Genomic DNA, 14,004 nt, shown 5'->3' with positions numbered 1-14,004 from the left:
ATTTTCCCATGAAGATGGGAAGCCTTGGGCCTCACTCACAAGAGACTTTGAAAAACCTTACCAGAGACAATCATGAGGAAGTAATTCTGGCAAGAGGCTGTCTGGGGCAAGTACTGCATGATATTCCAGTTGTTTTCCAGCTGTTCTTCTCCGCCATCTTCTTCTGCTCCTCCTTCTTCGTCCTCCACCTCTTCCCCTTCACTGCTTTCCTCATCTGATGCCTCCTTCTTGCCTGTCTCCTTCTGCAACGAAGGATTTAAAATCAGTACCTTCAGCCAGTGCTGGTCTCTTTTATTCTGAAGCCTTCTTGATCTCTGGAAGGATTAATTCCTCCGGTCCCTGCAGTGCACAGGCAGAAAGGCCTGCATGCATTTTTTATTTGTTAAATTAAATTTACATCCTGCTCCCCCCTAACCACAGTTAGGTTCGAAGCAGCGTACAACATATACAGCATATAAAACCAGACAATTAAATAGGTATTTAAAACAGGTAACAATATCTAACGATGGCATCCAACAAGAAAATAATCATACCAGAAGGGGGGAGGGTTGATGTTCTATATTCCTCTAGATGATATTCACAGTTTATGTCCATGGTAATGGTAGATAATGGCTAGGGGGCTGGTGGAACGAAATGGAATAACAGGAACCAAAGGCCCGGTGGAACACCTCCATCTTGCAGGACCTGTGGAACTGATTAAGGGCCCTGGTGTCTACTGACAGAGCTCCACCAGGCTGGAGCCAGGGCCAAGAAAGCTCTGATTGAGGCCTTAGGACAGGGGTGGCCAACCTAAGGTGCTCCAGCTCCAATTGGCCATGCTGGCAGGGACTGATGGGAATTGTAGTCCATGACCATCTGGAGTGCCATAGATTGGCCACCCCTGCCTTAGGACCAGTAGCAGATTTCCATCAGAAGAGTGTAAAACTCTCTGCAGGCAATATGGGGAAATGAAGTCCCTGAGATATGTTATATGTATATATATATAACTCGTATGGGCTCAAAAACTCCCAGACACCCTTCTCTGCTGGCTTCTTACCTCCCCACAGTGGACACTGGAAGGCACTTTGCCCTTGATCCCACCGTAGTTGGCTGGATCCATCCAGAGCAAGAACTCCCAGCAGCGTGAGAAGGAAATTGTCAAGGAGTGGAAGATTTCCTTTGAATGGATGCTGGAAGAGAAGGGATAGCAGTTACCAGGGAAGTGTGCTCAGATGGTCTCTCCCAACCTTAAATAGGTCATTATGAAAACATAAACTGAGCAAAACCCACAAATCGAATCCTCTAAGAAGCAGAAGCTTTACTGGATATCAAACTACATTAACCAATATTTTGTCCCTTATTGAAAAAGTCAAAAGTTAATTATGTAAGAGCTCATGTACCATCAGTGGCTCCAATGGGTCATTTTTCTGTTTCACCAGTCTAAGAGGCCACTGTTCTCTCAGCCTTAACACACACTCCCCTGCAATCTGCTATATTGCAGTGATATTGATCTACTTTAAAGGGCTATTGCAAGGATTACTGAAAGAATGCTTTGAACATAATACCAATAATAATAAAACTGTCCATTTGGCATGATTTGTTCTGGAATATCATGGCATGGGGATGGGGTGGTGTAAAGTACATAACCTGAACCACAGTCTACTCTATGTCTATCTAGGTTGGGGTGGGGGGAGGAAAATGGGTGCCAGGCTATTCAGGCTCAAGAAATACTACACATCCCAGGCTGTGCAGAATTCCCAGAGTGCTTTCCTTTCAAGAGCTTGGTGTTGGAGAAAGCAGCAGGAATTCAGTATTCCTGGGCAACTTCAAAGACCCCAGGTCTTCAGATACTGCCCTTGAGAAGTCACACCTGTTGGTGATGTACTCTACATAGGAAAGGGCATCCTCAATGCGACGTTTCTTGGTGCACAAGATGATGCGGTTGAAGTTGGCATAAACCACGGAGGAGCCAAGACGCTTGAACTCTGCCACCAATCTGGGGGAAAGAGCAGGAAGTAAAATCAGCAGTCATGGATAAACTCATTCATGTAGTTCTAAAATTCATAGCTTGCCTCCTCCAACTTCTCTTTATCGAATTGACCAAAGTAGTCAGCATCTTGCAGCTCAAGTTTTAAAGGTGACTGCAATGAGACAGGATTGTGGCTGCGATCACTTTCTTCTTCAGAACAGAGATGCTATTTAGTGAGCGACAGCAGAGGCATGGGGAAGGTCTTCGCTTGGCCCAACATATTTGTCAGCTGAAAAGTCCCACAATCATCACAATACAAAACTCGCAGTAACCAAACAAACAGAACTGAAGCTGGGTTGGGGCAAACATGAGCATTTTTTCCACAAATGCTTAAACTAATGTACAGAATTCACTGCTGCAAGGAACGAAGGTAGATAAATTGAACATTGTTGTATAGAAGAGGAATACCAAATGATAACAGAGGAAAGCCACCAGCTTCATACCTGACTGGTAATGCTCCAGAGGTTTTCAAATGATTTATTTTAAAATCTGAATGCTGTAGTACCGTGGTGGCGAACCTTTGGCACTCCAGATGTTATGGACTACAATTCCCATCAGCCCCTGCCAGCATGGCCAATTCAGGGGTTGATGGGAATTGTAGTCCATAACATCTGGAGTGCCAAAGGTTCGCCACCACTGCTGTAGTAGATGGTTTTTTAGTCTCATCCAGCCAGCTAGTCTTATGGAGAATGAAAGCCTAAGAGAACACTATTTTGGAAGGCATAGATCAGTGGTGGCGAACCTTTGGCACTCCAGATGTTATGGACTACAATTCCCATCAGCCCCAATTGGCCATGCTGACAGGGGCTGATGGGAATTGTAGTCCATAACATCTGGAGTGCCAAAGGTTCGCCACCATGGGCATAGATGGTACCAGCTAGGTCTTATGGTACAAAAGGAGATTCAGCTAATTAACACCTAGCTGTATTTGCCCTTTTATACCCCTGTAAGTACAGCTCTTTGGAAGGTGAGGGTGGACTCACTGTAAGAACAGCTTCTTCATCAAGTTGTGCAATGTGCGGTGCAGGGCAGGGTCATACAGCAATGACGTTGGTGAGCGCAGCCAGCGATAGAAGTGGATCACTTGGTTATCAGCATAGACGTTGTGGTACTGTGTGATCTCCTTCACCCAGCCTACCACCATGCTCTTCAGGATCCTGTGAATGCACACAAAATCTTCCTTGTAAGGCACACACTGAGCCAGAAGCTGCCACCACATCTTTCTGGCCTTCAAGCTACCTTGAACTTGAGAAAGAAGGGTGTTCCCCTGATTCTGCCACTGATAATAGAGGTGGTGCCCTGCGAAAAATTTAACCGTGGGTCATACCTGAAAGTGTGGGAACAAAGAGCCGTTTCATCATAGCTAGCTGGGGTGCTGGCCTGGTTCCCTGTGACCATGTCCTCCAGCGATGCCTGCTGAACCACATCAAAGCTGATGCACATGCTGGATGCCCCTTCCATGTCATTGATGTGGTGAGACTGCAAGATGGTGTTCACGGCAAGGCTTTGGATATCCAGCTCAACACACACTGCAGAAGTGCAAATTTATATATATATAGGCAGATATATATATATAAAATCTGGCCTCGGGGGCAGGAGGGCATGGGACCAACTTGATTCTACCCTGACTGTCAAAATGTGCATCCCACCTTCATTCTAAGGAGGCACTGGTGTGAGAAGGGCTGAAACTGTTTCCCCCACTCTGCATAGCTGCAGCAAAGGAAAAACCATCTCTACCATCTCTAGCTAGTCAAATTAGCTAGGTAAATGCTAAGCTTCCCTTTTGTTAGGTAAACTGATGCCAAAGCGCAATGCTGCCAAGGTTGTGTGCCACCTTCAAATCAGCTTCTCTTTTTTGTTCATTCTGACCACTAAAAGCTGGTATGTTGTCTTCCTGCAAACCAGACTACCATAACTTGTGAACTTCACCATCACTGGAGATTACTAAGGACAAGTGAAAACATAACCTATCAACTGTCCACCCATACACTGATTCATGAAGACTGGTAGGTGCTCAGGAGTACTCATATGCAGTTTAACTGTACACTGCACCAGTGTACAAAGGAGACACAACCTCCTTTGAAATCTGGCCAGGGCTTCATGCTCACTCTGAATTTTACCCCGAAAACAGACCGATTTTTCTTTAATACACTGAGCAATATAGAACAAGATATCATTCCATTAACTTCAGAAAATGATGATGGTGAAAAATGCCATCAAGTTGCAGTCGACTTATGGTGACCCTAGAGTTTTCAAGGCAAGAGGCATGCAGAGGGGGTTTGCTATTTCTTTCCTCTGCATCATGACCCTGGACCTCCTTGGTGGTCTCCCATGTAATATTAACCATGGCCGACCCTGCTTAGCTTCTGAGATCTGGCATGATTGGGCTAGCCTGGGCCATCTAGGTCAGAAAATATCTCTGTGTTATCTAGTGATGCACAGAAGGGGAGCACATGGCCTGTTGGTTTCAGTCTCCAGACAATACATTTTAGACAACTGCCTCCTGTTTTCTGTTCAAACACAGCTCCCTCCTACCAGCCGGAAATAATTCGTTCTACCAAGATGCTGTGAAAATGAGTCAGTTGCTATCAGGCTCACATTAAAGTTACTGCTGAATCAGATGGATTTTCCTCTGAAACATGGTGCAGTGTGGAATAGGACAGCAAGCAAGACAGATAACTTGTTCAGTCTATCAGACATAGAGAAATGGGTCAGAGTTTTGATGCTTAGAAGGTACACAGCGTTTGGACTGTGGGAGAAACTGTTCCCATCACAGTCAGAGTTGGTAGTTCTAGTATAAGCAAGGATTTCCTTGGCTGGCATTACTCACCTGTGGAATAGCAGCCAGGGTGATTGATCTCCACAGAGACCCTCTCATCAAATTCCATGACCAGGCGGCTGTCATCTGCCTCTTTGCCCCCCAAATCTGGGCGGGAAGTGGGAGAAAGCCACAGGAGATGGTTATGGCGGTGGAGGTGGCGGGAAAAGAACAGGTCTGTGCCAAAGGTGGAGATGTCATCAGGAAGGTTCCCAACAGGAATGTGATAGTACCTAATCAGAGGTGTGTACATAACAGAGAATACACAAACATCCGCTGAAAGCAGGAACAGAACACAAGTTTGCCAGCTGTCGACTAGGCTTCATTGTTGGGATCCTCATTCAAGCCCTGGAATCCCATATAGCCCAAAGCACAAATGAGCTAACTAGGACTGTCTGTGCTCACATACACAAAGGAACAGATGTGCAACATCAGCTCTCATGATTGGCAGGCAACAAAAAGACCCTGGATTGGTCAGGTCTGGTATAAATGCAGAGGAACAAGTGACTCTTTGAAGCCTAACTAACAACATTTATTCAATCATAAGCTTTTGTGAGCCAGAGCTTACTTTCTTCAGATGTGGTGGTATCACACATTCATTATTTTAGTCACTTGTATGAATGTTAGTCTATGTATACTTATGTAGTTCCATAATCTATTTGAGGCTCAACTGATGGTCAGATATTGTGCCAAGAGTCCAGAACTGATGCTTAACAAGATATTTCATCCATGTAGCTGGAAAAATAGCAATTTATTTATTTATTTATTTTTTAATCACGATCAGTTGTAAAATTTAGCATGAAAATCTTGAGAGTTTTAATGAGTGATTATCAAGATGTATTCTAGTTCACCTGTTATTACTCATAGGAATTAATTGGCTTTAGGTTCTAAGGTTTTTACTTATAGGGTACATTTTAGAAGAACAAACTTCATTTTCTCCATAAAATTTGCCATGTAAGAACCTTGTCCGACCAATTGGTCCATGAAGCTTGATCACTGTTGTCTGCTATGACTGGCAGTACTCTTAGATAAAGAAGCCACAGACGTCTGTTTTAATTTGTTACAACATACCAACGCGTCTGCACCTCTGGCTTAAACACAGAGGACCTCTAGAGCAGGGGTCTGCAACCTGTGGCTCTCCAGATATTCATGGACTACAAATTGGCCATGCTGGCAGGGGCTGATGGGATTTGTAGTCCATGAACATCTGGAGAGCCACAGGTTGCAGACCCCTGCTCTAGACTTTTTGCCTGCTGCTCTTCAACTCCCAATCTGCTGCTCCTTGCCTGCTGCCATTCAGTCTCAAGGAGCCAAAGGTAAGCATGTGAAGCTCACTGAGTTAGACCACCGGTCTATCAAGAACAGTACAGTACAGTACAGTACAGTTTACTCATGATCTCAGCTGAAGAAATTTACAACACCTACTGCCTGATCCTCTTTCATTGGAGTTGCTGGGGACTAAGGCTGATTCCGCATGGGCCAAAAACAGCAGTGTGAAAACGGTATGAAAATGGTGTAAAAGGGTTTTAAATGGTGTAAAAGGGTTTATACTGTTTTCACACCGTTGTTTTTGACCCATGCGGAATCAGCCTAAGCCTGGGACAATCCTGCATGGACAAGACCTGAATCATCGCCTGACACCGCCAGTGCCTACCTGCTCATTTCAAAGGCCTGAGATAGGCATGTGTCCAGGTTGAGGTAGTGCCGGATCATGCGTCTGGCAGCGTGGCGCTGCCAGTCCAGGACTCCATAGTTGATGTCATCAATTACCTGGACAGGAACCAGCGGGAACTCCTCAAAGACAGGCATCCCAAGTACCAACCTCTTCAAGTCCCAGTTTGACTGCACAGCAATCAGAGTGGGGCCTCTCCGCTCATCCTGACATGCAGAGAGAAGCAACACTTAGATAGTGGGAGTGGAAGGGAAAGGAACATTCTGTGAACACTGTGTTTCAGGGGGGATGGGTGGTTACTGTCTGTGTGAATTCTTTCATTTCTTCTCACAGGTGCTTATCTCTGTGTCGGCTTTCTGAAGGCCAAGTGCTCGCTGTTCTCATAACTGTTACAACTGCTGACTCGGGGGCGGAGGGAGCGTGCTTTATACTGTGGAAAGTTTGATTTGTGAATCAGAACTTTCCTTGCTATGGTTCCTGATTCATCTTATGTCTTCAATAAAGAAATCTTTGTTTCATACAAGTCTACTTATTGTCTGGTCAAGTGAGTCTTGACACATTCAGAGGCAAAGGGGGCAAATAAGGATTCTTGTTCCTCCAAGGAAGGAAACGTAAGTCAGGGGCTCAACCTTCTGAACTGATGGCTGCTTTCCTTGCCCTTCAACAGTCCTGCGAAACTTGCCATGACTGGCTTACACCCCTATGCCCCAGAATAACACAGAACACTTTTAATATACTTCCCAACATGCTCATGGAGTGAAAGTGAGATTCGGTAGGCCAGGAACAGGGGAATCTTATTTATTTGGGAATTTTAATGTCACTTTTCTCCTATGAATCGAGACTCAATGTGACTTGTAAAAACAAACAGCAGCAAACCAAAAACAGCAGCCGAGGTAGGGTTTAGCAGATGGAGAAACTCCGTCTGTCTCCTTTGGCAAGCAGAAGCACGCAAACAACTTTGCTGAGAAGTGCCTGTGGAAGGCTGAAGGAAAGCTCAACTTGGACAGCTAAGCCTTTTGTGAGATCCTTCTTGTGAGGCTTTGGACTGGAGCATGAACACTTGGCAGAACTGAAATCTTAATTTTACCTTGTAGCCCAGCAGAAGACGCTGAATTGCCCTGTAGACTGTCTTGAGGTCCGTCTCAGCCCGCACTTCAAAAGTGTGCTTTTCTGGTGGAAGCAGTTCTTGGCCGACCTTCTCCACCATAACACGGTGGTCTGCTGAGTACATGCTGGTGAGGTTTGGCATCTGGTTACTCCGGACCTAATTCAATCATGCCGTGTCAGTTTTAAGGGGAAGAATGACACAATGGAATTATTTGCAGGTGATTGTAGAGAACCCTTAAGCAAGAACTCGAGAAATCTGCAAGTACATCAAAAGCAGGAAGCCAGCAAGGGAAGCAGTAGGCCCGTTAGATGACAAAGGAACAAAGGGTGTGCTAAAAGATGGCAGGGAGACTGCAGAGAAGCTGAATGAATTCTTTGCATCTGTCTTCACCCAAGAGGAGGTGAGGAACATTCCTGCACCTGAACCAAGCTTCTTAGGAGGTGAATCCGAGGAACTAGCGAAGATAGTGGTAGACAAGGAAGAAGTTCTGGCAGCCATTGATAAACTAAATGTTACCAAATCCCCTGGCCCAGATTGCATTCACCCAAGAGTTCTTAAAGAGCTCAAGCATGAAATTGCGGATCTTCTCACTTTAATATGCAACTTCTATCCCTGAAATCAGGCTCCATCCCTGAAGACTGGAAGATGGCCAATGTCACACACCAATTCTAAGAAAGGATCTAGGGGACTCCAGGAAATTACAGGCCAGCTCAGTTTGACATCTTGTTCCTGGTAAATTAGTAGTGAATCTATCATTAAAGATAAAATTATAAAACATGTAGAAAAGCAAGACCTGCTGAGAAAGAGTCAGCATGGCTTTTGCAGAGGCAAATCCTGTCTTACAAACTTACTAGAGTTCTTTTGAGGGGTGTAAACAGGCATGTGGACATGGGGTGAACCGGTGGACATTGGTCTACTTGGATTTCCAAAAGGCTTTTGACAAAGTTCCTCACCAGAGACTGTTGAGAAAACTCCTTAGCGCAATGGAAGCTGAATAAGAGGGGAAGTCCTCCTATGGATTAAAAAACTGGCTGGAGAAACAGGAAACAAAGAGTGGGTGTAAATGGGAAGTTCTCACAATGGAGAGATGTCGGGAGTGGTAAGGTTCCCCAAGGATCCGCTTTGGGACCAGTGCTCTTTAACCTATTCATAAAATGACCTGGGAAGTAGGTGGGTAGCGTGGTGGCCAAGTTTGCAGATGATACCAAATTATGCAGGGTGGTGGAGAACCACAAAGGATTGCCAAGAGCTCCAAGTGGACCTTGATAAATTAGGTGAGTGGGCTCAGAAATGGCAAATGCAGTTCAATGTAGCAAAATGTAAAAGTGATGCACATAGGGGCAAAAAAATCCAAACTCTCACATTGCCACACGCTTAGCAGGGTCAGTGCTATCAGTCACAGACCAGGAAAGGGATCTAGGCGTCTTAGTTAATAGTTCCATGGGAATGTCAACTCAATGCATGGCAGCTGTAAAAAAGGCATTAAAAACTCTATGCTGGGGATCATTAGGAAAGGAATTGATAATAAAACTAGCAAAAGATTGTCATGCCCCTCTTATATAAAGCAGTGGAAGCGACCACACTTTGGAGTACTTGTGTCCAGTTCTGGTCACGTGATTCCTCAAAAAAAGGATATTGAGGGAGATAGAAAAAGTGCAGAGAGAGGGCAACAAGGATGATTGAGGGGACTGGGAGCTAACTCCTTCCCCTATGAGGAGAGGCTGCAGCGTTTGGGACTCTTTAGTTTGGAGAGGAGGCGGCTGAGGGGGGATATGATTGAAGTCTACAAAAATTATGCATGGGGTAGAAAATGTTGACAGAGAGAAATTTTTCTCTTTCTCACAATACTCTTCAGAACCAGGGGCATTCATTGAAAAATGCTGGGGAAGAATTAGGACTAATAAAAGGAAACACTTCTTCACGCTAGAACGTGTGATTGGTGTTTGGAATATGCTGCCACAGGAGGTGGTAGGTAATGGCCACTTCAACCTGGATAGGCTTCTTTAAAGGCGCTTTGGACAGATTTCTATGGAGGAGAAGTCGATTTATGGCTACCAATCTTGATCCTCTTTGATCTGAGATTGCAAATGCCTTAACAGACCAGGTGGATCGGGAGCTAACAGCCGCAGAAGGCCATTATGGCCCTCACATCCTACATGTGAGCTCCCAAAGGCACCTGGTGGGCCACTGCGAGTAGCAGAGAGCTGGACTAGATGGACTTTGGTCTGATCCAGCTGGCTTGTTCTTATGTTCTTATGTTCTTATGCTATAATTCCTGCTTGTGGACTAAAGACAATAAAAATGGGTGCCCAACCCCAACACTGCAGTTCCATCAAGACAGGATGCAACAAAAGTTCTAAAAAAGGCGGAGTCTACAAAAGGATCACAAGAACAGAGAGGGACATGCAGACCAAACACTCACGCTATCCATGGCTCCCTGGCATCCCCTGCTGACTACTCATACTGCCCTGTGCAAGACTAGCACAGAACACTTCAGTGCCCTGGGCTAGAAAATCCAGATATAACCTAATTCATAGCCTGTTTAATAACAATGGGGCAAAATTCACTGCAAAGTTCTGTACAAACATCACTGAAAGGAATGAGAATCTGCTCTTGAGCAACTTGTATTTATATCAGTGAGGTGTATGCAGGGTAATATTCCAGGGGGCTGCATTGCTCAGAAGAGGTTTATCTCCTACTCAGCCTTATGCATCCTCTTTATGACTACCTCTGAGCTCAGGGATTCTAACTCCTGAATACCTTGGGCCATGGTTCTACCTTACTTAATGAACTCCACTTCATATTGAAAGAAAAAACTGGGGGAGGGAAGGAGTGTTGCCTGTGTGTATCTCAATCAGAACTCCCTCACCGATACCAAAAGAGAGGCTCAGAGATCTTTGGAATACCAATGCTATGGAGGAAAGCCGAAGAACTCAAAACTGCTTCCATGCAGCAGCCCCAAGAATGATGAGAGAGGTAATATTAAGAGAGTTCACAGCGCATCTCTCCATTACGAACTGAGGCTGGTTTTTTCCTTGCTTTGAACTGAACTGACAAGCACGTGTTCAAGAAAATAAAATGCTGCTTTAGCCAGCCTTGACTTTCTCTCCCTTGTTTTAGGTGGTCTGTCTGACATTAAAAACATACGGGGGCGGTGGGGGGGGATTGGCATGAATGTTCAAGCATTTATCCATTAATGCGTCACCTCATTAATTTTTTAAAAGCAAGTCAAAACGGCTCCAGAGATTTAGGGGAGGGGGGAGGTTGTTGGTGATATCTGGAGAGGGCAGCCAATCAGCATCTTCTGTTAAAACTTATATAGCCATTTCCCTCTCCCAGAGTTCAGTCCTAGTAAGGAAAGGAACATTTGCCCTGAACACAATGAGGACTTTCCCAGAAAAGTCTAAACATTTCAGAGCAGTCTTTTTATCCTCTGTTTAAAAAAGAACTAGCTACAAGATCCTCCTCTGCCTTTCCTCTGAGATCTTACCGTGTCTACCACGAAGACAGACGCTTTGCGTTGAAAGGGGATGAAGAGGCCAAAAAGTGCCTTCTTGCCTTGGGAGTTGTGATATAGATAGATGTGTTTGATAGTTCCTGTTAAAGAAGAACAGAGTCCCATATTAGAGCAGGAGGGGCATTGCACTTGGCAGAGCCCTCAGCCTTCTGGTTGCCTTCTTACCTGGCTCTAGGTAGCTGAACTGGGCCAGAGAGCGCATCTCCAGGTGCTCCAGGTCAAAGGTCTCAGTCTCCCGGCCAGTAAGATGCCTAACTAGATGTTTGTTCACCATGCACACGCAGCCCAGGCGAGTCAAGCCTCGCATTATTAATGGCACCTGAGAAAGAGGAACCAGAAGTTGAGCATAGGTGACTCACAGCAGGGGCCTCCAGTTACTACTAAGCCTGCACATCAGTAGTGTGACTCCAGCTGGCCAGGTGGAACACATGAGACATATGAAAATATATGGGGAGACATATGATAGTTTTGCGGAACAGTTGAAAATAATCTGAGGAGGCTCTCTTCCTTTGGTATAGATACACACAAGCTGAAATTCTTCATTCCAAACTATGGCTCTTCTTTGGAAAAACAAGCAAAACTGTTGCCTGATTTCCTACCTCCACCACCCTTCTGTATCAGATAAGCCAGGGGGTTACCTGGGTCTCATATACACCCTCTATGTCTGGGGCAGAGAGACTGGCATTTATTTCATTGATGTGCTCCTGATACATGTCCTCAGGCACAGAGTATTCATACAAATTGCAGACAGGGTTCAAGCGAGGAAGAGTTCTGTTCACCTGTCAAGAGAACAAAAGGAATCAGGAAATGTTTGATGGGTGAGCTTGTATGTTTCAGGGGCAAAGAGGAACTCTATCATGCTCTTTCTTGTCACCCTGAGGCAGCAGAGGAAGAGATTTCCAGAAAGCTTGGACAGAGAGCCTTGAAGTCCTGTTCCCACTCTGTCCTTCTTCGGCCTACAATTTGTGAGCAAAACAAAGAGACCAACACACCTTTCGATAGACTGGGCCCTCTTCTGGTTTAGGGATGCGCTGGTTGACATAAAACATACGTGGGATGTTCAGCTTAAGGCAGTGCAAGTCGGTCCCAATCAAAGCCCATAGCTTGAACAGGCCTGGCTGGCTGGTCTCAGCAATCTGGGTGAGATAGCAGGTAGGAAAAAGAGGGGAACTTTTCAGACTAGGAGAGGAAAGGTTAAGGGGTGATTTGAAGGGGTGATTTGCGATCTCTTCATCCACAGAAATTTGTAAATGGGAAAGGAATAAGAGACATATAAACCCCTAACATAAATACACTGTATGTCATCAATGTTGTACATTTTAGGAAATACAATTAACTGATAACACAGGAATGAGCAGCTCTTTGATTCACACAGAAATCTTCACTAGGCACAACCTACTTTTCAAGGAGCAAAAAAATGTGAAACAAGAGGAGAGATTACCACATACTTTGAATCCTATAAATTAAACCGCTCTGGACAAAATGAGCCTGGGACACCATAATCATAGCTTCTAGCTATCTATTAAGACCTGGTCAGTAAATTTTTTAAAGCATGTATAGGCTCCTGCTTTTTGGGGGGTTGTATACTGAGAGAAGCACTTGGAAAGCAAGAAGAGGACACTCAGGGTAAAGAGGGTTTCTTTATGGCTCTGCCCCTTGACACAACTCCTGGTTTTCCTAGTTCTCTTGCTCAGCTGCCCATAGTCCAGGCCTTGACACTCATGAGACCTTAACTCGGACTCGGTTCCTGTCATGTGTCATGCGTGTCATGAGCAAAGGTTGGAGACGGCTGGCTGACAGCCGATTTCTTAGTCACAAATGGACACCACAAACTTTCTGGGATCCCCAATCCTACAAGGTCATTTGTCTGTTCAGGACCAACAAATAATGCCCAACACACTTCACTGTAGTTCTCGACTGTTAACTAAGCGGATGCAATGCCCCCAGACAGTTCAGGCACCAGCAAATTGCCTTGCCCAACTAAGCTGTTTGCTCAGATTGCTTTAAAAGCAATGTCCAATTTCCAGATACAAAACTCAGAGGCGGAAGCTATAGTGAGAGCTGCAAGGCAGCCAGCGTGGCCTCCAGGGAACACCCTCCAAGAACCGAGCGGCCAGCCATCAGCAGATAACTGAGCAGTGGCACCGAATCTTTGTTTGCCTTCAGAAGCTTCCCTCACTGTCGTGTAGAAGCCAGCCAGCTGCAATAGGATTTGGGAGATTTGGGTTCAAATCCCTGCTCTGCCGTGAAAGCTCACTGGATGAGTTTGGACCAGTCTCACACACATTCATTTTAGCCTATCTCACAGGATTGTAAGGATAAAGCACAAAGAGGAATGACTGAATAAAATGCACTAAGTAAATGTGCATTTTCTGTGGGAGGAGTGACTTTTTAATGGTACAGGGGAAGACTGGGGCATAGAGATGGAGGATTTCTGAGGGGTCTTTTGTCTGCTTACTCAGGAAGAACATTATTACTATTACCTTTGTCCAATGGAACTGAGAAGACAAGTTTAGTATATCACTATTTATGATAGCTAGCCTTATATAGCAATTATTGGTAGCTCAAAGCTCTTTCCTGTACATTATCATCAATTACCCTTACAGCAAGCTCAGTAAAATAGCCCTGTATCTTTATTTGTATTTTTTATCCCACTTTCCAGCCAAAAAATGACTCTGAAAGCAGTCCACGAAAAATACCACACATGACAGTATGACGAAAAAAATCCTTGGTGAAAGAATTCTCATCTGGCTGCTTCCTGTTCTCCTCCAGAGTATCCTCATATTGCAGACAGGAGGCCACGGACATGGTTTGTCTGTAATTCTTGAATGAATTCATGACCAGAGTGAAGTTAAAACTTGGGATTTTCTCATTCACAAAA

General features: G+C 44.9%; 1 protein-coding gene across 1 annotated transcript in view; it reads right to left on the bottom strand.

Annotated features, from left to right (window-relative positions):
* The window catches only part of POLE (DNA polymerase epsilon, catalytic subunit), a 54,006-nt gene that overhangs the window by 3,232 nt on the left and 36,770 nt on the right, over nt 1-14,004 (bottom strand). The window contains exons 32-43 of the mRNA XM_048514808.1: nt 12,116-12,259; nt 11,762-11,902; nt 11,289-11,442; nt 11,097-11,203; nt 7,586-7,762; nt 6,481-6,704; nt 4,839-5,059; nt 3,336-3,537; nt 2,992-3,165; nt 1,850-1,975; nt 1,037-1,169; nt 62-242 (exon numbers count right to left, since the gene is read on the bottom strand). Of these exons, the coding sequence (XP_048370765.1) occupies nt 62-242; nt 1,037-1,169; nt 1,850-1,975; nt 2,992-3,165; nt 3,336-3,537; nt 4,839-5,059; nt 6,481-6,704; nt 7,586-7,762; nt 11,097-11,203; nt 11,289-11,442; nt 11,762-11,902; nt 12,116-12,259 (1,984 nt within the window). The remainder of the gene's footprint in view (nt 1-61; nt 243-1,036; nt 1,170-1,849; nt 1,976-2,991; nt 3,166-3,335; nt 3,538-4,838; nt 5,060-6,480; nt 6,705-7,585; nt 7,763-11,096; nt 11,204-11,288; nt 11,443-11,761; nt 11,903-12,115; nt 12,260-14,004) is intronic.

The sequence above is a fragment of the Sphaerodactylus townsendi genome, linkage group LG13 (assembly GCF_021028975.2).
Source record: "Sphaerodactylus townsendi isolate TG3544 linkage group LG13, MPM_Stown_v2.3, whole genome shotgun sequence".
Taxonomy (NCBI): domain Eukaryota; kingdom Metazoa; phylum Chordata; class Lepidosauria; order Squamata; family Sphaerodactylidae; genus Sphaerodactylus; species Sphaerodactylus townsendi.
Note: the sequence above shows the minus strand (reverse complement) of the source record. Positions and strands in the feature narration are given on the sequence as shown.